Below are 24,587 nucleotides of genomic sequence, written 5' to 3'. Positions count from 1 at the left end.
TATTTCAGACCCTTCAATCAAGAGCTGTTTTTCTTTCAGAGAAGAGAGGGCGTAAGGAAGGGAAGGGAGATGTGCACAGGAGAGCCCGGGGCAAAATAGAGAGACTCACAAAAACTTCCTTTCAGATGTGTCTGATAACTAATGCTGTGATCGATTCTTCTGTAACAATTATTTCTGGGGGGACTGATTGTGATTTTTACCCCCCACTGTGTCTATAGTGCAAAAGAATCCCAAATACACAAAACAGAAAATCTATCCTCTTTGAGACGTGTCACTGTAATTACCTCGGTGCTTCTCCCCAAACAAAGGCAGCAGCTTTCACAATAAAATGATACTCATATAATTCCATGTCGCACCTTTGTTAAAGCAGATTTGACTCTTCGCTGACATGCATTCATGACTTATTGTGAAGCCCCCGTCGATGTCACAAATAGGTTTCCATTCATATTTCTGAACAAAGACAGTGAAGCTGCACATCCTGAATTGCTTTGGTTTTGTGCCCGTCTGGTTTTCACAAACACTCGCTCCATTGTTCTTCTTAGGAAATGTCGAGGAGTTTTTAGCCAACCACCTCAGCGTGTAACTGCTGTGCGTCTTTCAAAGCTTTCCTCTCCTCTCGTTTCTCCGCAGATTGAATGTCAGAACTACATCAGAGTCCTGCTGGTGAACAAGACCGAAGTCATGACCTGTGGAACCAATGCTTTCCAGCCCCTGTGTATCACCAGAGAGGTACAGAGAAGTGTGTGTTTGATTTCATAGAACTTCTGTGAAAACACTTCAGGTCCTTTAGTCTCTGTATCTTTCCTCCTCCCACAGGTGGGCAACATGAGCAGCGTGCTGGAGCGGGTCAACGGTGTGGCGCGCTGTCCGTACGATCCTCGTCACAACTCCACAGCGGTGGTGACGGAGAGCGGAGAGCTGTATGCCGCCACCGTCATTGACTTCTCCGGCCGGGACCCTGTCATATACCGCAGCCTGGGTGGAATGCCTCCTCTCCGGACGGCCCAGTATAACTCAAAATGGCTCAATGGTACAGTACTGCACCTACATATCATTTATTTTAGAGATTTTGTTTTGCGTTGAAGCCAATTGTTATTTTCATTAACCACCTAGAAAGGCAATGAGTTCATCGCATAGCTCCACGAACGGAGTCACCATCAAACCACAGCAGTTTCCTGAATATGTCTGTTATTTTAAAGATATTTTTTGGGCATTTTATTGATGGGACACAATTTAAGCATGAAAGGGGGACGGAGAGCAGGGAAGACGTGCAGCAAAGGGACAGAATTTTTTACCAGGATTTATTCCCCGGGAGATTTCAAAAATACAAAAAACACCCAATCTTACATTGTTAAAAAGTAAAATAGTCGTCACATCGAAGAAGCTTGAAACAGCAAATGTTTAATAAATTGCTAATTCTTTTTATTCATTGACTTGAGTTCATTTCAGAGCATTTGAGGCTCAACATTCTGTGAAATGAGCCTGAATAATGAAACACAGGTTCAAGTTCCAACTTTCTCAGGGTGTCAGTGTTTTGTCAGTTTCGTATCAGACGTGAGAAATCGAAACCAACAGGATTAGTTATCTGATCAGGTCTAAACTCCACATGAGGGGAAATTGTAGAGTAAGGACTTGTGTCAAACAATCTATGAAAGTTCCTCCTGTTATTTTTCCAAATTTTCCTAGACTTGCTCTCTGCAGCACATCAGCCAAGTCTGCACTTTCTGCGTCCAATATAATCGTCTCTTTTGTTACAGCCAACATGGATCAATCGGACAGAGGTGTTTTTTCAAAAGGATCAGAAAGACTGTTTGGATTTGAAGTTGTATGTGGAACACACAGTGCGGGTTAGGCATAGGAATTGTCGGGATTATGGAAGGTCGGAGAACATGAAATGCTGTCAATCCTCCTGGTGTCGGTGTCAATAATCTCCCTGCTGCTGACATTGTGACTTTTCCTCTGACCGTGCTTCAGGCGAAATCCTTTCACACACATGTCGGCTCCAGCAGGAATGTAGCTGCACCGTCCACTGGAGGAGGTTTTCATCGACTTCCTTTGTACAAAAGCTTTGATTGTTGGATGCATTGAGGTGTATAGAAAAGGGAAATGTGAGCAGGTATTTTAGGCATCTGGAAGTAAAGGTCAAATTCATTTTCTGCATCACAGGGGATGTTCAGCTTGCATGGACGTTTGAATTATTCATTAACAATATAATATGTGCGAGTGCTGAAACATTTGAGGTACAGATGTTAAAAAACGAGATTCCCCTGTTTCATTTTGATCAATAACATAAAATTCCAAAGTCTTTAGTCCCATCGCACAAATATTCACATATTTCAGGTTGAGCTGTAATATGAGGAGAACTGGGTTTGCGAAAATTCTGGACTTCATAGAGTTGGCCGGAAGAAAGGAGAGACGGAATGAACAGAGTGTAAAGCTGGGGAGTGTGACAGTGTAAAGGTGTGTGTGTGTGTGTGTGTGTGTCGAGAGGAGTGATGCGAGTCGTGGTTCGGGGATGAGAATGAGGAGGGAAGCAGAGAAGATAGACTGAAGAGTCAGTGAGCAATGTAATTATTCCTCTCGGCAGGGAGAGGGTGAAATTACAACACGCAGCGTGCTTCCCTATACCAGGGCCACACGCTGCCTGCATGTGAGTGTGTGTGTTATTACAGTACATGTACTTAGACTGTATGCACTCTGTGTGTGAGTGTGTGTTATGGAGCATCACACACACACACTTACAGAGCATGAGGGAGGGGGGGTAGCATAGTAGATCGTGTCCTCATCAGCATAATCATAACTGGGTGCACACACAGTCATATACACACACAGTCATACACACACACAGTCTTACACACACAGTCATACACACACAGTCATACACACATGTTGCTCTACACACACACACATGCCATCAGAGACAAAGCCTGCTTCCTTCATGGCTGATTCAGGGAGGGATGTGGAGTTGTGTTCCCGGTGGATTTGGGGTGTGAATGAAAATCTCATTTCCAGCTCTAAGCCTCTCTAGTTCAGGAGAACTCAAGACAGGGAGGGGGTCCTGGATCTAATTAATCTGTTCCCTTATTGGACTGGTAGCCCGCCAGGTGCTGACCAACTGTTTCCCATCATGCACCTGAATGACATGAATCTCAATTCATGTTTATGTTTGCTCTCAGCTTTTGTGAAGAAAAAGTTTTTGCACAAGTCGGAAGCTAAAGCAAGAGATTTTCCCAAACCCCTGTTTACCTGCGCACGTTACATTTCAACCTCAAAGTCGAACTCATATTTTTATAGATCTGATTTACAAGACCTGAATACTGTGCGGAAAATGTAATGCTGCAAAAACAATGTATTATGCTTTTTCATATTTTCTCCATATTATGTTGCCATTTCAGATGTTAGTTTAATATAATTAGGTAAACAAACGTAAAAGTGATCCCTGCGAGACAAAAGCTCACAGCAGGCGTCCACTGCTCCGAGGTTTCAATGCTCATTACTTCTTCCACAACGAGCTGATGTCAGCTCCTCTCAGACTTTTTCATATGGTCAACTACTCCATGATCGGCCGGCTCTCTGTAAACGGTCTAACTGAGAAGCATTATACACATTAAAGGACCCCTGTGCAGAATTTAGCACCATCTAACTGTGGGGTGGCAGATTAACGTGAAAGTGTGAAAGCCCATATTTAGATTGAGTGTTTAGTTTTTACATTCTGAAGAAACATTGCAGAAGAGGGCCACAATAAACACACAATAAAATGATATTTATGATTATCAGGTTCCATTTCTGCCAGTAGATTATTCTAAATCCTACACAGTGGCCCTCTAGTCCCGTCCCATGTACAGCTACTACTACATCAGCTTTTTATTTCCTTACATCAGATGTTTTCCACTTCCTTCAGTATTCATGCTGAGGAAAAAACACATTAGTCTGGAATAATAATTAAAAAGATAAAGTTCTGTATGTGGCCAAGCAGCTGGTTTACAATAAAGGTTATAGAAAACAGTTCAGTACAAACGTCATCCCATATCACTAATGGACCAGTTTTGAATCCTCCTATATGAATATTAAACAGCGTCGCTCTTTGTACCGTGGCTGTGTTTGATCTTAAATGTCATGTGATGTCAGCGATGGAGGCTCCGCTCCTCCAGCACCCAACCAGCGCGCCAGATTGAACAATCTGTTTACCGCTCAGCAGGGTGCTGGAAATACTGCGTTCATCACATTTGCACCCACGCAGCTCCAGTAATATGCAGAATCTGTCAGCTCCATCTGCCCTTTGGCTGACACAGGTACAGTATGCATAAGCACAAGTATGTAAACATAGAAACATCCTGGTGTGCACATACATAGCTGCGCACAAACACTCACGTAAACCTTCCACATCATAGCTGAGACATGCACAAACAATATTAGATCCTTCACACGGCCTCTAGCTGCGGGTACAGTCGCACTCAGGCATCATGATGGTTTCTCTTCAGCCTCAGTTGCAGTAATTGTCAGTGACCCAACAAACATGACTCCTCTCACTTGTTCATCCGCATGCTTGTTAGCACCAATTCACTGAGCGGGGTCTGACGAGTGGTTTGAACGATACCTCTGGGCGTCGTAACTAATGGTGATAATGATGATAATGACGCCGCTCTGTTTGCTCTGTTTTCTTTCATGGACATTTTTTTATATTTATTTATTTAACTTTGGATTTTAAATGCAAAATTGGTGAAGAACTAATAACAGTGTCCACTTCATTACGTCCACCGAGGAGGTTATGTTTTCACCCCTGTCTCTCTCTAAGTTTTTCTTTAAGCAGGATCACGTAAAAAACTTCGTCTGGGAAGTACCCATTACATTTTGTAGCGTATCTAGATTTGGCGGCAGACGCAGGATTTTTTTTCTTTTTCTTTCTTTAACAGTTTTCCCAATTAATGATAATTCAATGATCTTGATGATAAAAATTTAAATATTTCAGGAACTGATATCGTCTCCGAAATTTGGTGCAGCTTGGTTTAATGTAAGGGGACTGTGTGGAGGTATTTGCTCTTCTCATTTGGTTGGTTTATTTAATTGATGCAAAAACTACTGAACACATTTCTACTAAACTTGGTGGAAGGATGGAACATGACCCTTGATGGGTTGATCTGATTAAAGGGGCAGAATTGTCGTTTCATTTAACGATGTGAGATAGGGCCATTCTAACTTGAAGGGTTGTGTTGGTCTCTTTCTAAATGAGCCTCCTCTCCAGCTTGATCGTCACTCCACATTCTTGCAGAATAACTACACAATTATCAGTCTGTGAAATCTTCTGAACCAGCCGCTCCTTTTATAGAACTTCATCACAGATCAAAAGCCAAAAGCTCCAAAAAAAATATCTTTACAATAAAAGTTCTCTGATGTTGTTTTTCTGAGCCACTGACATACACAGTGTTGAAGTGTGTCAGATTGAAATATCTTAAAATGTTTGCACATAGAGCCAGAACAAGATGCATGATTACCGTAGTAGGTGAGTGAGCAAATAGGGGATTTTGTATAAACGTATCCTTTAAGCTGTTATAAAGACTTTTATGTCGTTGTTAGAGTCGATATTGTGGATTTAGGACTAAAATTATTTTACAAGTCCAAGCTCCCTCCATGCTCATAACGATGAATGAGTATTCTGTGATGCGTCGAGTGTTTACAACGAATGACACCAAAGTCCCATTCGAAGCATTATTCAGTCTGCTTTACCTGATAATCCACCCAGTGGGGAGGGCAATGAATCATTCCTCGTGTCATCCAGGGCAATAAAAGCAGCACGGGCATCCAGTTAAACAGACGTAGCTCTATGGAGTTACCATCAAAACATCAGGCAGATTTATTAGCAACCATTTTTTATCTTCTCCTCTCCGCCTCCCTCTGCACTGTCTCTCATTTAAACATTTGACATTGACACTCTTTTGCAGACCGTCATAAACAGGAGAGCAACAGTATAATCCTGAAGTTTTTATTGCAATCAATAATAAGGAGTACAGGGGTCAACGCAACAACATCTCGAAGATAAATGTTGCAAATATTTCTTTTTTCCCTGGAGTCATCACGTAATGATTCTCCCCTCTCCACCTCCTCCCTTATTCCGCTTCTTCTTCTTCCTCCCGGCAGAGCCGCACTTTATCTCGGCGTATGACATCGGCCTCTTCACCTTCTTCTTCCTGAGGGAGAACGCAGTGGAGCACGACTGTGGGAAAACGGTCTATTCCCGTGTAGCGCGAGTCTGCAAGAACGACATCGGCGGGCGATTCCTCCTGGAGGACACGTGGACCACGTTCATGAAGGCGAGGCTCAACTGCTCACGCTCCGGGGAGATCCCCTTCTACTACAACGAGCTGCAGAGCACCTTCTACCTGCCAGAGCAAGACCTCATCTACGGCATCTTCACCACCAACGTGTGAGTAAACCTACATGGATCTCCACAAAACCAATGACGTATACTATTGCTAATCGTGATTTTATCAAAAAAGTTGTTGAAGAGTTACTTTGCAAGCACAGAGCACATGATTCCAACATTTAAAAGTTATTTAATCAATTCCATCTAATGAGAAATTATTCACGCGTTATATATAAATAACATACATTTTCAACTTCTTCATGATGTCATATGACAGTGAATGATTCAGCTCATTATCAGCTTTAGATTATTTCTCTATTATCTTAGAAGGTATCAAGGGAAAGGGAAGGTTTTTTGGACCATGGTTTTGTTCACATTGACCTTTGAACTTTTAAGTGATCAGCTCCAAAAGTGAATCATCTGGAGCGACTCTGTCAAGTGATGTTCACACCAAGTTTGGTGAAAATCAGTCCTTGCATTGTTGAGTTATTTTGTACACACACACACATAACATGTTGCACTGGTGTTACATTTTCATCCGCTGCTTCACCCTCATGTCTGATTCATCCTCTTGTTGGACCAACTGCGCTTTTGTTTGCAGATTTTATTCACATATATTCTGAGAAATGTTTTCGCCTCACAGCTCAACAATGAGCTGCCATTTTATTCAGGACGAATAATTGGAAAAAACAGCAGCAGCTGAACAGTTCATCCAGTTATCTTGTCATAATAACAGCATTTCTCAAGGTCGGATTTAGTTTTGGTGTTTGTGTTAATGAGGTTTCAAGTGTGTGTCTTTGATTCGGTGCATATTATCTGAACTGATCTGTGACCACACACGCAGACGAGCTCAAACTCCCGGGTTTCAGCAAATGTTTTTTCTGGGAGAAGGGGAAAGATTTTGATGTGAATTCCTCGTAATAACAGGATCTCATTTCCCACAGGTACAAATCCTGCCACAGTTTTATTATTCCATCTGTAAAGGAACAGATGATTTGTCAGCACATTGTTCATTTCTACATACTGTATCTTGCATTACTCATTTCAAAGCTTTACTGTTGCCTCGATAATTACACCTTTGGGAGACATGAAAGAAATTGCAGTGGCATACTTTCTCGAAGGGGTCAACTCAGATTATTAATCTGAATAAGATTAATAAAAGTGGTAACGGGACACCAGGTCTACTGTTGCTATAATATGGTTTTTATTATGTCTGCCAAAGAGGTTTTGTTTTTACTGTGCTTGTCTGTCTCTTAGTTAGTTAGCAGGATCTCACAAAAACTACCGGACGAATATCCACAAAACTAAAAATAATCCATCAAATCTTGGGAATCTCCGGGAAGCTGCACACACATGAACGACACTCTCATGCACAACAGATTCAGAGTGACAGATTAGAATATGGTGCACAGTCTATATAATTACCGGTAAAAACTGCTTTGATGTTTTGATATAGATCATTAGCCTTAATCACAGTGAGTTTACTTCTGGAAAGAAAAACTTCAACTGTTAAAACAAATGCAGATACTTTTCATGGTTTGTATTTCGAGTGATGGAACAAAACCTCCAGTCGCACGGTGTCGCAGTGAGCATCTAAATAGACGTTATAAAAAGTGAAATGACTGTAATTGACTGCTTAAATCTGTGCTCCTCAACATCGTCCTCGCTGGTGAACAGAAAAGACAAAACAAGCTGCAGCTGTGCTGAAGAAGCCTTTTAACACCAGCGACAATATTCACGGGGGAACAGTGACATGCAGACCAAAACACTTGAGCTCGAGCTGCTTTTCATTTCAGCCCAAACATTTCATCACTTCACGTGGTTTGTTACTGTGACATTTTCTCCCCCTGATACAGACACTTTTTGTCCCTGCAGAGTTTAGAGCCTCCCTGATGCCGCTAATGATCAGTGTGGATGCGTGCAGCTCTCAGCCGAGCCGGATACACAGACTGACTCACACTCCCTCTGCTGTTTGATAGCTCCGAGTGGGGGTGTCACAGACTTCATTACATGAGAGGAGACAAACTGTGTCGGTTAAAGCTCACGTTAGGTAAAAGTGTAACTGCGTCACATTTTTGAGGAAGCTGTCGACAAGTTTGGTTTGATTTCAATGAGGAAAGTATAATGAAGTTGGTCCCAAAATAATTATTTTGTCTGACTTCACAACCAAGGCACAACAACTAGATACTGGATTATTTACAGTGCCTGTATTTGTGGCAAACATCAGGTTCAGGTCAGGCTAATTTTTTCGCAGCTAGGTGGGATTTGGATAGAAAAACCGCAGCCCAACTCCAATTTACTCTAGAGGGCCATTCTAGTTCGAATCAGTCAACTGTGTGTGTCTGTGTGTGTGTGTGTGTCAGCGAGCACAGTCTGTGGTGTTCAGGTGTACTCTGTGTTCTGTCAGGAAACTGAACCCTGCCTCTCGTCTTCTGCTCTCTCACCTGTTAAGCTGCTGGGATTCTCCACCACACGGCTGCTTTCTTTTCAGCCTGCACTCTTTCTTTTGTGATAGATGGAGAGAATGGGGTATACGGCAGAGAGACAAAAGAAAAGGAAAAAAGGCCAGAGGAATAAGGCAGGAGATGGAGATAGCGAGAAGGAAATGAGAGGAGGTGATGAGATGAATCAGCGAGCTCCGAGCTTTTGTTCATCGTCTTTTGTCTCCTCCTTCCTTGGCCTTCCTTTCTGAAGCAACTCATTGAACCTGCCTCTAAAACCTCCTCCCTCATCGGGTTGGATATGTTAATGCAATCACCACAAACACTGTCGCTATCTGCCCGGCCTAAATTGAACAGCTGCTCCCAGGGATTTGGGGCCGTTAAAACACAACAGGAAGAGTTGGAACAAAGTCCCCGCTCCGTTTGCTCTCGATCTCGATCTGGTCCAGGTCCCCCCCCACCCTCCTAGACTTGATATTTCCATGATCGACAAATTACTCTTGAGTATCTTGTAAGTTGTTAAAGACGTGTTACGAGTATCTCTAACTGTGTTTCCTCTGCCTTTGCTTTGTTTAATTGTGATTTAGTATCTTTGGGATGGACGATAATGTGAGAATCTGTTTTGCTGTCTTGATGATTTAAGAAGTTCACCGGTGGTTTGGTTTCTGCACTTCATAAAACTCACCAGGAACCTGGCAAAAAAAAAAGAGAGCCCTAAACTGCAACTGAAACTGAAACTGAAATCCATAATGCAAATCACCAGCGTCTCTCGAGTATCGAAAGCTGCAGCTTTGTTCCTCGTATGATGCGTTCAGGCACAGTATTGAGTGTAGGTCACCTATGTTTCAGAGCCAAGTGTAATGTAAAGAAGACGTAAGTACGCTTCCTCTATTTAAATTTCAAAAACACACTTATGTGTCTCTTGGGCTATAAACTAATATTGTGAAACATCTGCTTTTATGGGTTGAATATGGATCATAACGCCACCTCATGGTAAACGTGTTAAACGTGTTAAAAAGTTTACACCCTCTTATCAGAGGTGGGATTAGCTTCACCTCACCAGCCAGTGAAGTTACACTTTAAAGTTGAAGGTTCATAAACCTTATTAAACATCAGATTTTATACGACTGAAGTATTTTCACTCGCTGAGTACATCTCATAGATGGTGAGCTGATTTTGATGTTCGAGATGGCTCCAAATATATAATGGATCATTCAGCAGCTGAAGGCCAACATCCGATGAGAAGTTGGAGAAGTTAAAGGAATGATTCTGCTGAGACTTTCAGCCGAGCCCGTCGAGTGGTGCGGTTATAAAGTGGAGGCTTTTAGTATTCTATCAGAATGTGGACATGAGCTCAAAGCACGGCCGGGTCTTTTAATTAACTCTGAGCCCTGATTGGCAGAGTCACATGTGCTCAGAGCAGCCGAGAGATTCTCCTGCCGAGCTGTAACCTGCCATTGCTAACTCATTATGAGCCACCTTATCTATTTCTAGGTGACTTCAGTGACACCCCCTCCACTGTACGAGAGGGTCTGGGATAAGGAGGCTGAAACAAATGGTGCATTTAATCATTAGAAGATCGAGATAAAATCATTTTTCAGTACACGAGTATGATTAGTTTCTTTTGAATCATTTATGAGGTGAAAATGATTTATTTATGTTCGTATTATTGTATGAGATTAGAGCTAGAGTTAAATGTGGAGGCCGGACAGCATCTTTCTGTGTGGAGTTCTCCCTGTGGATAATGGATGGATTTCTCTGGGTCCCGGAGAAAAGTATGTGACTGACTCCAAGTCCAGATCAGATTTGAAGTCGGTGATAAATTATAAACTTGGCAGCAACTGTACAATATTTCAGATGTTACACAACCTATCATATCAACTCACTGGCATCAAATTTACCTTGAAATGAACTGCAGGGCCCCAGTGGAAGACGCAGCCTGATCTGAATATGGTTTGACAGAATCTGCTGCTTGTGGACCAGTGTTTTTTTTATTTTTTTTATTATCATTCCTCCTGCAGATATTCTTTAAAGTGAAACCACCTATTGTGCTTTCTTCAGTTTCATAACTTCAGGGCTGATTTGCATTTGATTGAAAATATTGTAAAAACCGATCATGTCAGGTTTAGACTCACACAGCTCATCAGAATGTATTCTCAAATCACGATTGAGCTTAAATCTAACTCTAGGTTTGTGGAAGTGGTTGTACCTGTGCTGTTTATTGTTCAGTGGAGGTGTTGCTGACTCAGTCTGACTCTGAATGTGACTGTTTCGGGCCAAAGCTGATGCTTTTGCTGGCGTATTGTTGTGCTGTATAAAAATATGTATGGATAATCCCGGCAGCCGCGGTTCAATCTCTGCAGCCGTGCAGCTCTGCTGAGTTGGCCGTTTTCCTTTTCTGCTGCGATGCAGGTATTCACTGAAGTTGAAACATTGGCCTTATTGTAGTTTTAGCCCCCCCTCCCCCCCCACATTAAATGAGGTTAGGTGCATTAGCCTAAAACCTGAGGTTTCAGCTGGACTCCACTGTTCTCCGATGCACTGCTTATTATGCACATTTTTTCTAGTCAATTGGGTTATTTATGTAGCACATTAAAAATAAATGTAGACCAAAGTGGTTTGGAAGGGAGGTTAAAATAAGAAAAGTCAGAACAAATGTTCGATAAATGTAAGAATGGAACAGATATTTGGTACAGAAACTGCTGAATTACAAATAAATCATAAAGTCTTGTCTGGTTTAAAACAAATAATGTTATCAAGTGACCAGATGGACTCAGTGATTGGTTGATCTGCACTGATTGTGGTTTGCAGAGAGTTTAACATTCAAGCTGAGAGAGAAATAAATTGTCTTTCAAATGTGTATTTTGGTGCCAAACTAAACATTCATCCAACTGATTTATGTGGAAAATGGGAATCTAGAGTGAAGTATCTGACAAAGATGAAACAAGCATTCAGTTCCTTATATGAAGAATGATATATATTATAATATAAATAATATTTTCACTGAAATGTAATAAAAGTACAGTTACAAGTGCCTTGACTTTATACCTGCTGTGTGTAGAGGTACTTAAGTCTCAGTACATGCTGTTTGGAGAACATGGAGGGTTGTTGGGACAACTCTGTACACACTGATCCCTCCAGTGAAGAGGGAAGAAACAGATAAAGTCAGAGCAAGTGTATCTGTCGAGTGCATCACAGAGCAGAGACGGAGCTCCCTGCTGAGGTTCCTGCTGATTCTCTCTCTCTCTCTCACAGCGACATGCACAGCCAGAGCGAGCATCTCAGAAATCCAAAGCAACGCAGGATATCAAAGTCGATATCGATTTAATAAAAAAAAAAAAAAAGGGTTTTAACAAATTAGAAAAGAAAACAGAGGGGGGGGGATTACTTAGAGGTGGATGGGGATGAATTCTGTTAAACGGTAGGATATCATGAAGAGTCTGAGAGAACAAGCGGGGAACCTTCCCCTTAATATGAAAGTGATTACCGTGGTGCTCCGGCCTCGCTGAGCTCCAACAGCAAACAGCGGAGCAGATGTCAAACAGCTTTCACTCACACATTAAAACAGACTCGAAACATATGTGTTGCATCCATTAGTGAACCAGACTGTATTCCTCTTAGTGCTCGCTTACACTCGGTTCTCTTGTTATCATGTGCGGCGTGTAGAAATCTCGAATGAAGCCGACACCGTCAAGGTTCCTGTGGCAGAGCACGAAGCTGCAGTTCGACCACAAACCAGCAGTTTAACTTCCTATTATGTCAGACATGTGAGTGTGTGAGTGTATAAAGCTGTTGCGACCGCTGCTCAGTTATTGCAGCTTATTTGTGGTTTCCTCCAGTTGGGTTTTAGTTTTTTTTTTTACCACAGCGCTCCCTCTGCTTCACACACTCCACGGAAAATATGAAACAAAAGTCATTTTGCTGGAGTCTGGAGGCTCAACAGCCTGCGGGTCCCTCAGCGGACCGACCTGTTTTGCTTTCCCTCATTGTTTAGCCATAGCTCATTTGGTGCTGAACAGCCCTTTGCCACTCTGAGGTAATGACAGCACACGTTTGTTTCCTCACAATCCTGAACTGGTTCTCTTGAGAAAACTCTATTCAAAACCAAATGAAGACAAACGCACATTTCTCAAGCTGGTTAGATAATCACCGTCCCAGATAAAAATGAAATGTTGGAAATCCAATTAATGTTTTTTGGGGTTTGTTGTTGGGGATCAGACACTTTGCTCTGTCGTAGCAGAACAGAGGCTGGAATCAGAACAACCTAATGTCGATGTGTGTCAAAGATCAGATTCATTAAACACTCTCACCGTAAGTTTTACCCAAAGGTCAAGAGTGAACATCCATGCACGGTCCGCAAATCAGCCTTCTCATCATCAAACCATATAAGTGGAGTGATATCTGTAACAAAAATAATCCAGTAGCTGACACTGCCAAGCTCAGAGATCAGTGACTATGTGATGAATAAAATTAAAAATCAGCCCACGTTGACAACCGAGCATAGTCGTCAGTGAAAAACATTTGACCGAACCCTGGGGCACTTTTTATTCAGCCTTTCCTGCCTCAGCGTTCTCCGCTGGCCGCTTTCACTGATTAATACTTTACCACATATACCAAAACAGTTCACAGTAAAGGACCATGAGGTTTTCTCTTTTTCTGCCTCGTCTTCGCTCTCTGCCCATAATGGTATCGCTCACTATCCGCTAACCGATGTTTTATCAGGTTTATATTTTATCTCCCAACTGTTGGAGTGAAGCGTTGGGCGTATATGGAAGCGAGAAGGTTAGAGCAGTTAGAGCAGTTAGCAGTAGCAGGAAGTTGAGAAACTCATTACCTTGCTGCACATTATGGCCAGAGAGCGGGATAATAACGCTGCATACACTGGCAGTTTAGCTGCTTTTTACTCTTGTATGTAACACCTGTGTGTGTGTGTGTGTGTGTTGGCTCATATATCCTCAGCTTAATATTGTCCCCATTCACTGTGCAGCGCTGATAGCAGAGTTTACCCTGCAGCCAAAGCAAGTCTGCCACGTAGCTCCTGTTTAGTGCAGGTTTAAACGATCCGACTTCCATTAGGAGGATGGAACACAACACATTACAAAATGGCTTTATTACACAGATGGGAGTGGTTCAATTCTGATACGGCTTCTCGTTCACATCCGACGTGCAATGATTTGAATACCTCTGTTGAAATAACGTCTTTATTTTTGACCTTCTTGTCTTCTCCTCTCATCTGTACCCTTCCTCCCTCCCTTCTCTGCCCCCTGTTATCTGTCTCTCTCTATAAAGCAACAGCATTGCAGCATCCGCAGTGTGCGCCTTCAATCTGAGCGCCATAACCCAGGCATTCAACGGACCCTTCCGCTCCCAGGAAAACCCTCGCTCCACCTGGCTCCCCACGCCAAACCCCATCCACAACTTCCAGGTCAGCTTATTGATCACGGATCTTTGCACAGTTCAGCTCTCCAGGGACGAGCAACAACAGAATCGTGAAATGTGTCCCCTCAGGGATTTGATCTCTTTGTTTAAAATCCTCACAGTTTCACAAATGATATATCATTATAATTGTAGTCTAATTCCGACATCAGGTCATTATTTATTAATGGTTATTATTAATTCCTTCGTGGTGAGCTGCAAAAATCCCAAATAATTCAAGATTCTGAGGGGACTAGATATTTATACATGAAAACATGCCGCACTAATCCAATAGTACAAATATCAGACACCCCTTACATTTTTAAATTATTGCTTTGGTTCCAAAATCCATCTACAACTCCGGCCAAAAGTGGAATCTACCTGCAAATCGATGTCTCATTTCAAGTCACAGAACTGAGCAGAAGCTGCAATCCACAGCTGAGCTGTGTAACCCAAACAAAGCTTTTCAGAGAGCTGTTGTTTCATATTTATTTTGTCTGCGGCATCTGATTATGCTGCTGTGTTGTTTTGGTCAAATCACAATCATAGAGTGGTTTAGAAAGAGTTGCACTTACTGAGAATAGTAATGAAGCACAAGTATTGATGTTTTATTCCTTGTACAAAGACAGGTGTGTGGGGTGCTTCTCCTTTATTCTTTTCGCCTGCATCCATTCCACATCTTCACATTCTTCTCTGACATCTCACCCTCCTCTCTTCTCTCCCCATCGTCTTCCCAGTGTGGGACCATAGATGATGAGGGTCCAAACGAGGGTTTGACTGAGCGCAGCCTGCAGGACGCCCAGAGGCTCTACCTGATGAACGACGTGGTCCAGCCGGAGTCCGTTGATCCGCTGGTGATGCAGGATGACGTTCGCTTCTCCAACCTGGTGGTGGACATCGTTCAGGGCATGGACACGCTCTACCATGTTATATACATCAGCACAGGTGTGTAGATAAGAGCAGAGGAAAGACATCTCTGAGTGAAGTATTTATATTTTGAGATCTCTCTGATATCTTCTCGTCCTTCTTGTCGAATCAGAATACGGCACCATCCTGAAGGCGCTGGCCACGCCCAACAAGAACCTGCAAGGCTGTTACCTGGAGGAGATGGAGCTCCTCCCGCCAGGGGTACGAGAACCAATCCTGAGCCTGCAGATCCTGCACAGTGACAGGTCGCTCTTTGTCGGATTAAACAACCGAGTCCTGAAGATCCCACTGGAGAGGTGCTCCACCTACAAAACTGAGATGTAAGTACAGGAAAATCCATGTTACGTGGTTTATTTAATCCGATATCTACTACACATCCTGGCTATCACGAGGAAAACAAGACGTTTGTTCAGTTGTTATGGGGAGAATGTTATTAACAGCATACTAGGAGCTTGACTTTAATTACATCCCAGAGATGTTTTCCAGCTCTCCCTGGGGATTCCTGCGACATTCCCAGTCCAGGTTGGATATTTAATCCCTCTAGCGAGTTTTGGTTCCACCCCAGGTCCTCGTCCATAGTTGAATAGAATCAAGAAACCTCAAATGGAAGGTGCCTGTACCAGGAATCCTAATTAGAAACCCAAACTACCACAACTGGCTCTTTTTTAATGGGATGGAGCAACATCTGGTCTGTGAGCTCCCTCTTAATGTCTGAGCTTCTCTTAGCCTGAGTCATGACATCCTACGTCCGCAGCATCTTCCTCTCCACGGCCAAATCCAGTGTGGGTTTCCCTCGGCTTTGAAACCTCTGTTCTTCCTCATTCCAAATCACACAACCTTCATGTTGCATTGCAGGAGATTGTTTTCCAGCTTTCTCCTGCAACTGTCCCATGTCACGATCTTCAGGCGGCCTCTCCTGGACCTGTAGACCCTCTTTTAGTTAAGCAGCTTCCTCAGGTCGTTCGGGATCTGAAGTCAAATAGTGCAGAGCCACAAAAGTAACAGTACTCAATTTCTGAATACGGAAAGCACAATAAAGTTGTGCTGCTTTCTGCAGTTAGATAGAATGTACAATCGGGGATATACACAGTATATATTGTTCGTTTCGTTGTTTTGTTCATTTCAACGTGGTTGGTCCTCCTATTGCAGGTAATTATCTGTCCTCAACTTGGATTAATGTCGGGAAGACCTCGGCTATAATCATTAAAGTCCTTATGGAAGCAGACGGATGACTGTGGCGGCATCTGCTCACCAGAGGAAATTAATTTGTTGTGGTGTTTCCCCCCCCCCCCCCACTAATTAAGTACTACACAATATAGAGAAAGTACTGTCCTGGCTTTTGTTCTGTTCTGAGTCGGAGGAAGAACAAAAGGTGCGTGTGTGTGTGTCTGTGTGTGCGTGTGTGTGTGTGTGTGTGTGTGTGTGTGTTAAACTTCAAGGAAAGTTTCTCTGAAGGTACATTTGTGAGAGAAAGAGAGACAAAGACGCAGAGAGATGGGGGGGGGGGGGGTTATTCTGCAATCTGCTTCAGTGTTATTCATGTGAAAATCTCCCGTCTCAAGGGTGAGTGAGGGGAGAAAAGCTAACTGGCTGTTTGTCCAACCTTCTGTATCTCATCAGCGCTTTCAATCAGGATCCTCCACCGGCCACCTCACTTCTTCAAAGTCGACTTCATTTTAGCATACAAATGGCTCCATGCTTTTTTCGTTGAGTGCTTGTGTGTATCTGTTTGTGTGTGAGTGTGTGTCTGTTTGTGTGTTTGTGTGTGTGTGTGTGTGGAGGGCAGTCCACTCGGTGTGATTTGTGCGTGGGTTGGTGCCTGGACGAGTTCTCATATGTGCGCTGCCTGATGAGTCAGCTCGCTATTTCTACTAAATTCAAAACTCCCAGACACATGGGAGCAGACACCACACACACACACACACACACACACACTTATACAGACATCAAGTGCATTTAATAAGATGTGGGTGAAATATGCGAGATGAGAGAGACACACACAGACAAGTACAGGAAGAGAGAGAAAAGCCAAGAGAAATACAGATACAGAGAGTGAGCAGCCAGAGTCCTATTTAAGACCCAGTGTGGTGAAATGATAAGAGCTGCAAGGGCACCACAGAGGAGGAGGAGGGGGTGTGGTTGAGGTAGAATGCACCGTCCTTAATCCAGTTTGCAATGTTCTTCTCACCTCTGCGTCTCTCTCTCGCCCTTACAATCTTTTGAAATGCACAGCGACCAAAGGCAAAGTGAGCGGCGGAACACGACAGATGTCAACCTGTCTGTCAGCACGACACCCGAGGTTTTTGCGGAGGGACGTGTCTGGGAGCGAAATCGAAAAGGGCAGATGGGATGAAGTTGAGTCAGGGAATTAAGAGAGGAAATGGAAGAGTTAAATGATGCACGTTAATGTGACTTCAGCAAATATTTTCTTTAACAGTTAATGTGTTCATTAGTAGAATATGGTAATTTGACTCTATTTATACTGAGCCTTTCTTGTCTTATCAACCACGCAAAGCACTTTACAGTACAAGCCACATCCCCCCCCCCCCCCCCACACACACACACACACACATTTCTTAGAACGCCAATCACAAACTGCCAGTATCAAAGGACACTGATATCAGACTAGAGATTTAATTCAGGGCTATGAGACATGAGAAACTATTTTATCACAGTCACCATGAATATTTAACAAGAACCAAAACATATTGTCACAAAGCTAAGATGCTCAAAATTAATTTTCATTCAGCTAAAACAATTGGCACAATATCCTCTCGGAATTGGGTAATTACTGACTAAAGACGTGTTTACAGTAACTTTACTTTGCGTTGCATCATTATTACCATCAAACTCTGCTAGACTTTCTAACAACTTTCTGTCTGTATCACTCTCTCCATCCATCTCTCTGGGTGTTCACCATTCAGACGCCATGAAAAAGACCCACCTGCCGTCCAACTCCGCCTGAACACACTCCCCATCATTGTGCTGCTGCCTGAATGAGCCTTTTCTGTTCGTGTCCCCTGCGTCTTGTGTGGTCATCACATTCACATCCCTTCGCGTGCCGATAACAGCTGAATACACTCCAATGATTTTGTAGCCGACAGCCGCTCATCTGCAGCCGCACATGCTGCTTTTCACTGACACACGCAGTAATGTGGCGGGCGTTGCAGCCGCAGAGAGAAGGCGGGACGTGATTTATGGGTAAACGAGAACTCTTTTAGTAATAGAATAATGGATGAGCTGTAGTTGTAAAACTTGCTTTTGTTTTTTGTTTTTTTGCAGTTTGAAAACAGTCAGAATCAGAGTCAGAATGCTGACTCTTACATTTCAGCTTTGGCCACAAAAACATATTTGAACGCTTGTACCGTTGCTGCAGACTCACAGGTCAATTATGTGTAAGTGCATTTAATGTTTACTTTTGCTTTGTTATTGATTCTTATTGGCAACTCTGGCCAGCCTCGCAACCCTGAGAGTGGAGTAACATTTACGTCGACATCTTTAACTGAAGTGCTTTTTCTGTTGCGCTGAGAAACCCTTTCAACGGCCGGTGATTTGTAGCCTTTTAGCTCGCAGAGAAATGCTGCAGCTTGTGTACCAGGATGTGTGTGTCAGCGCACAATCCTAGCCTGTGTGTGTTTGTCCTCTATTTGTGGTAATTATATTTGACCTGGCCAATTGGCACCTCTGGCTAACAGCGCCACTCCATCCTTCACCCAGCCCCTATCTCTCTATCTTACTCTGTTAGTGCTGTGATTTATTTTGGCTGCAGCACCGTGCTAGCTTCATCGCAATGTTGCATCCATCAGGGCTTTTCTTACCCCCTTACGCTGAAGGAAGAATTGTTGTCCACGCTGGCAAGTGGACGATGGATGAAACCATTGGTCTCAGTCAGGACAGTAGCACGGTGCTACATGAAGCCAGCTTTGAAAGCAGAGTTGAATCCTGGTTTTGCTCGTCCTGTGTTGCTTAGGCGAGAAACCGGTTAGAAGGTAAACCAACATGGCGTTATGCCTTGTTCTGGAAAGTTGAATAGTAGCACCTGCACCAGAAACCAGTGCTGATGATGTCGTTGCTGGTCCCATTTTGGTTTGAACAATGCGTGTTGATATGGATTAAAATGGATTGAGCCAAAATTCCTGTGTGGACAGAGATCGTTTCTTTTTGAAAACGAAATTGTAGTGATACGGATGTAGCCTAAGTGTCATAGAAAACTGTAACATTATTCCAACATTTTGGTTTTGATTCGTCAAAGTTGATTTGTGGTCTTGAGATATAAAATCAACACTCACAGTCATCCTGATGATTTTGGTTCCTCTTCACGCTCTTCTGTATTTAGTGTTAGTTGGTGGTTGGCAAAATTATCTTAGAGGTGCATGACTGCCACCAAGTGGACTGGAGTTTCTGCACCTTTATGTGTGCGCTTTACACATCTGTCAAAACTGAAGTTGTCGTACAGGAAAGTGTGAAACAGAAAAGACCAAAGAGGCTGTAAAGGAGGAAACACTGAATAAATAATGAGGATTGAGGTGAATGAAATGGTACAAATCTGTCTTTTTGTAGTGACTCTGCTGCTGCAGCTGAATCACTGCTCACACAACTGCTTCCAAAAACATTCTATAATAAGAGGTGCAATTTGGTGTTGGTTACATTCCCGCCTGAGGGCCTTTGGCTGTGTTAGCTGTGTGTTTGTGTGTGATTGTTTGTGTATGGTTGTTGTATGTGGCTGACTGTGACAGCAATGCACCAGCCTTGAGGCCGATGCAGCTCAGCCTGCCTGCAGCAGGAGTTTAAAGTGGCCATAGAGGAAATCCACTGACCATTAGCATCTCTGCTACAGTCTGTGAATGTGTGTGCTTATGGCTGCTTGTTAAAACCAGCATATATGAGACTTCCTTATTCCTCAGCATCCCCTCCTATAGGAGCCCTGTACAGAGGTTTGAACTTCCCTGTATGAGGTGAACTTACAGGTCCGTCTCCTACAAACCCAATTTACTGTTGGCGGTGGCTGCAGCCTGTCAGCAGGCCTCTAGAGCTCACTGCTGCTAAGCCTCTATGACCAATCAGAGGAACCATTCACCAGCCAAGGGCTGAGAGAGGGAGAGCGATGGTGTTCACAGTGGATGTGTTTATTACTGCTCCACAACACTGTTGCGTTTATTAAAGCCTTTGTTCTGGCTGCAGTTCAGTGTAATCATTTTTCACTCTCATACAATTTCTGTCTTTATCGCTTACTCCCCCTCTTTTTTTCAGCCTTGATTTCGACTGGCACTCTGTCGGCCGCCAGCTCACCCCCTTACAAAATCCCTGATTCTGACAAAGTCAAAATACTCCCTGCTCCTTTTCAGGGAGAACGATGTAAAATGAGAAATAAATCAAAAACAAGCTGGCGGCTTGGAAAGACAGTTTCACTTTGGATCCAGCAAAATACCTTGATTTGCTAAACATGGAGGATAAAGACTCATATTGAAGAGAAATGTACAAAACATCCAGGTTGAGGTTGTAATTTCAGCTGGCATAGATTGTTACTGTCGTTGGATGAAATTGTGAACATCACTGGCAGCAGATTCTATGAGCTGCAGCTAATAAACATTGAAACTGATGATGTAAGCTGATGACAGACCCAAATCAAACAGTCCTGTTATGTGCAAATTGCTGTCTGTGTTACGATTATTTGTAAAAGACAGAAGTACCACTACTCCCAAAAGATCTGACCTTTTTATCACAGGCTCACAAGATAAATTCAACAAAAAGTTAAAATGTCAGTATTATCATATGAATAATTTAAACTAGAGCCTGACTGACATGGATTTTGGGGGCAGATACCGATATTAGGAAGTTAAACATTTCTGATTTGGATATATTGGCCAATATATATTTAAAAAGTCTGGTGTTTGCACACACTCTTAGATACAAGGGCCCTGTCTGACTCGTTTGATAAAGATCCAGAAATTAATCCCATAGAGGAAATAAACTTTTATCTCGCAATGTTAGAAAAGGATCCGCTCCACTGTTTTAAATGGTTCTTACCTGATCCTTGCACTAAATGTTGTGGTTATCTGTGCAGTAACAAACGGACAGCGGTTAAAATATAACCACCGCAGAGGTGGAAAACACATCGTTAAAGGCTTCTATCAACCGATAAATCCACCGGGCTCTAATTTAATGTGTAGCAGGTATAGCTTGTAAAATATAAAGTTTTCAGAGTAAGTAGACCAGCTGTACGACACACCAGTGAAAACATCACATTATTTTATATTCAGTTTCCGCCAACAGATCCCTTTCACTTAAATATTACAAACTGAACCTTTAACTCAGAAAAGATGAAGACAGATATGAGCTGAGTCTTTGAGTTGAGGCTCTTTCAACTCTTGTTGTCTGACTTTTTCTCAGCAAGAAAACATTTTGAATGGATGACTTGAAAAGAACTCAGATAAATGGAAACGCTTGATCTTTTCATCCATGTCTTTCTGTCATCTATCACATCACCTTCTGATATACTTACGAAGCTTTTCCTTGTACTCTCTCTTCCCCTGTCTTGTGTCTTTGCCTCCCCATTGTTTTTCCGAGATGATGCGGCTCCTTTTTATTCACCAGGGACTAAAATCTTACATCAGGGACAGCAGGGATTTTTTTTTTGGCAGCCAGCCGTCTCACTTTTGTTTTTTTTGACCGGGCACCATCAGTCTTCAGCCTGGCTCCGACTGGGCCTAATTGGATGTATTAGGGCTGAGTGCTAGCAGGAGTTCTCTGTGTTTCCAATTCATCATGAGCGAACTTCCTAAATGGCCGGCTCAGCCCGGCGTGTTGGAGGAGGGAGGGGTGGACGGGCCAGGGACAGACTCTCTCTCCCACAGAGAGATGATGGGGAGCGGGACGCTGTCAGTGGTGGTCTCCTGGGAGTGGAAGAAAAAGATGTTGCTTGTGTGGAGAGGCAGCAGCTTGCACATATGTTTAAATAAGACAGACCCTCCAGACAGCCTTTACTCCCAGAGTTTCAGCGCTACACTTAATAACGGCTGATTCCAATCCATAATTTATCAGTTCTGGTGATCATATTTGCAATTACACAATGACGGCCTGTCATTAAAGGCGAGGGGAACTATTGTTTTTATGTCTAGTTGTTAAAAGCCCTGTAATAAAAGGAGACACTGGTTTTAACAGCATTCACAAATGATTTAAAATGTCAATTACACACCCACAGAGAGAAAGGAGCAGATTTATGTTCCGGTGCCAATCGTCCAGACATATTGTTATATGGGCTGCTGGGTTTTGCTGCTCGGTCTGTTTAAAATTTAACAGGCCATGTTCTGCGGCCTCTCTGTTTTGATATAGTGTGCTGCCGGGCACGCACGCTGCTGAATTAAATATCAGGTGCCCTGTAGACTTGTCCAAGCGATGCTCTCACACACTGTGGCACATCGACAGCCCAAAGACAAGCACTTATAGTGTGCAGCAATGAGCAGGTATTCAGATAACATGCATACACACACACAGTCCTTATATTCCAGTGTATCTGCAGACTCGGCTGACAGCCTTCTGCTCCGCCTGTTTCTGAAATGAGCTTTTCTATTCCCATCTCACAGCCCTCTGTCCACCCACAGTGCTTCTAATTGACTTTTAAGGGGCTCTGTTTTAAAAGAAAAAGGCATCAGGAGGATTTGGCTGATGTTTTATGCAGCTGCAGAAAGGTCAGAGTGAGATCTAAACTCCCCCTGTTCTCTCCCCAAAATTAAATTCTCATTAATTAAACAGCCTGGAGTGAAGGATAAGATCAGACTGTAAACCTGTGTTCTGTTCCAATTCCATATATGTCGCAACATACGGTTTTACACAAGATTTACAAACGATCAAGTCCACACACTGTTATGCTCCCAATAATAATTTTATTCTTTTATTTAACAAGGCAGTGTTTCGATCTGCAGGAGCTGAAGCAGAGAACTGTAGTTTATAGTACAGGCGGCAATCAAGTCAAATCCTCACCTGTTCCATTTTAAAAAGATTTATGATTTTCTGGTGTTTCTCTCCCCTGATGTCTTTAGTAGAAACTGTTTTCTGCTTTCACGTCCGCAAAAGGAAAGTACAATTATTTATTGGGAGCTTAACAGTGCAGACGTCCTCTTTTGGATGAAGAAAACTTAGGAAGTACACTCTACTACAACCACTACCCAACTATACCTACTCCACACTTGATTAGAATACAGTTGGACAGTTGGAAATTTTACTCCATTGGTATTAATCTACTGTTTAAAGGGGGTGATGCAATTATCCAAAATATAAGTCTATGCTTTAGGTTTGCCAAAAAGTGCAGGTTTTACCTTGTATACAAATCTTCTATGGTCAGCACATACGTGTGCTTGCACAAGCTTTAATGGAGTTCTTTTCCTTTTTTCAAGATTTATTAATTACCCCTTAACGTCCACAACGTTAGCAATTTTTCAGAATTCCTCTCCAGCTGATGCAGTTTTTTTGTCACTTCTTACAGAACACACAACAATTGAGTTGTAGATTGAGCTTTTTAATATTTCGGCTAAATGTGACTTCCCTGAGGTCAGACGCCCCCCCGGCCTGCCTCGCGGCGCTCTTTACCCAAAACTAATTAGGCTTCAAATCTTCCCCTTTCATACAGCATTATTTATTCCATCCGTGAACGACGCACTTATAAATTGTTCTGCTTAGCTGATCCCTGTAATAGAGTTTGTGCGTGTGTGCGTGTGTGTTAGTAATCAGGAAACCAAATGAGTACTCCACGGCCACGATGACGACGCAAAGCCACGCATCAAAGCCATCACAGACACAATATGGTCGACCTTGAGCCAAAATGGCAACACGCTCTTCCCTGCGCCCTTTTTAAATGGACTATTAGGATCACTGAACTGTGAATTTGTGGCCGACCTCATAATGATTATTGTGTCATCTGTATTGGAGATTGCATCCGGCATCGCTCTAATAGTGTCACTTTATTAAAATGACACAGAAGAAGGTTAGCAGCGACTACGTCTCGCTCTTGAAGGAAGTGGTCGTCCTCCAGCTGTGCTACAGATCTTTCTCTCTCTCTCTCTCTCTTCCTCCCTTTGCCCCTCCCGTGCTCGCTCGCCCTCAGTCTGTGGGGTCACCTCTGATGTGCTGGCTCAGCAGTAATGTTCGTTGGATCCAAGCCGACCTCACGGTTCACTGTGGAGCCTCAGACGTGGCACGGAGAGCTGTATCAACACTCGGAGATTCCTCATCCTCCAGGCTAAAACACTGCAGGGCTCTTCAAATAAACCAAGAAGGTCCGTGCCAGCAAAGAAGAAAAATAAAAACAACAAGCTGAACGGAGAGAGCGGAGGAAGTTGTTGTTATTCAGACGCCTCATCCTTCGTTCCTGAGGTGCCCACATCAGCTCTGGAAGCTTAGCCTCGTCATTAACAGCTTTAGATTTAATTAGCCGTCATGAAGCCTCA

The 24,587-nt window shown here is 43.0% G+C and overlaps 1 protein-coding gene across 4 annotated transcripts in view; it reads left to right on the top strand.

The window, feature by feature from the left end:
* Positions 1-24,587, top strand: part of sema5ba (sema domain, seven thrombospondin repeats (type 1 and type 1-like), transmembrane domain (TM) and short cytoplasmic domain, (semaphorin) 5Ba) — a 129,393-nt gene that overhangs the window by 88,184 nt on the left and 16,622 nt on the right. For 3 of the 4 annotated variants that reach the window (XM_069533400.1, XM_069533397.1, XM_069533401.1), the window contains 6 exons: positions 631-729; positions 817-1,030; positions 6,136-6,421; positions 14,092-14,227; positions 14,955-15,162; positions 15,257-15,464. In XM_069533400.1, the coding sequence (XP_069389501.1) occupies positions 631-729; positions 817-1,030; positions 6,136-6,421; positions 14,092-14,227; positions 14,955-15,162; positions 15,257-15,464 (1,151 nt within the window). The remainder of the gene's footprint in view (positions 1-630; positions 730-816; positions 1,031-6,135; positions 6,422-14,091; positions 14,228-14,954; positions 15,163-15,256; positions 15,465-24,587) is intronic. The other variant, XM_069533398.1, reaches the window with a different exon arrangement.

Source organism: Paralichthys olivaceus, chromosome 10, assembly GCF_024713975.1.
Source record: "Paralichthys olivaceus isolate ysfri-2021 chromosome 10, ASM2471397v2, whole genome shotgun sequence".
In the NCBI taxonomy this organism is placed as follows: domain Eukaryota; kingdom Metazoa; phylum Chordata; class Actinopteri; order Pleuronectiformes; family Paralichthyidae; genus Paralichthys; species Paralichthys olivaceus.
This window is presented reverse-complemented; position numbering and strand designations above follow the sequence as displayed.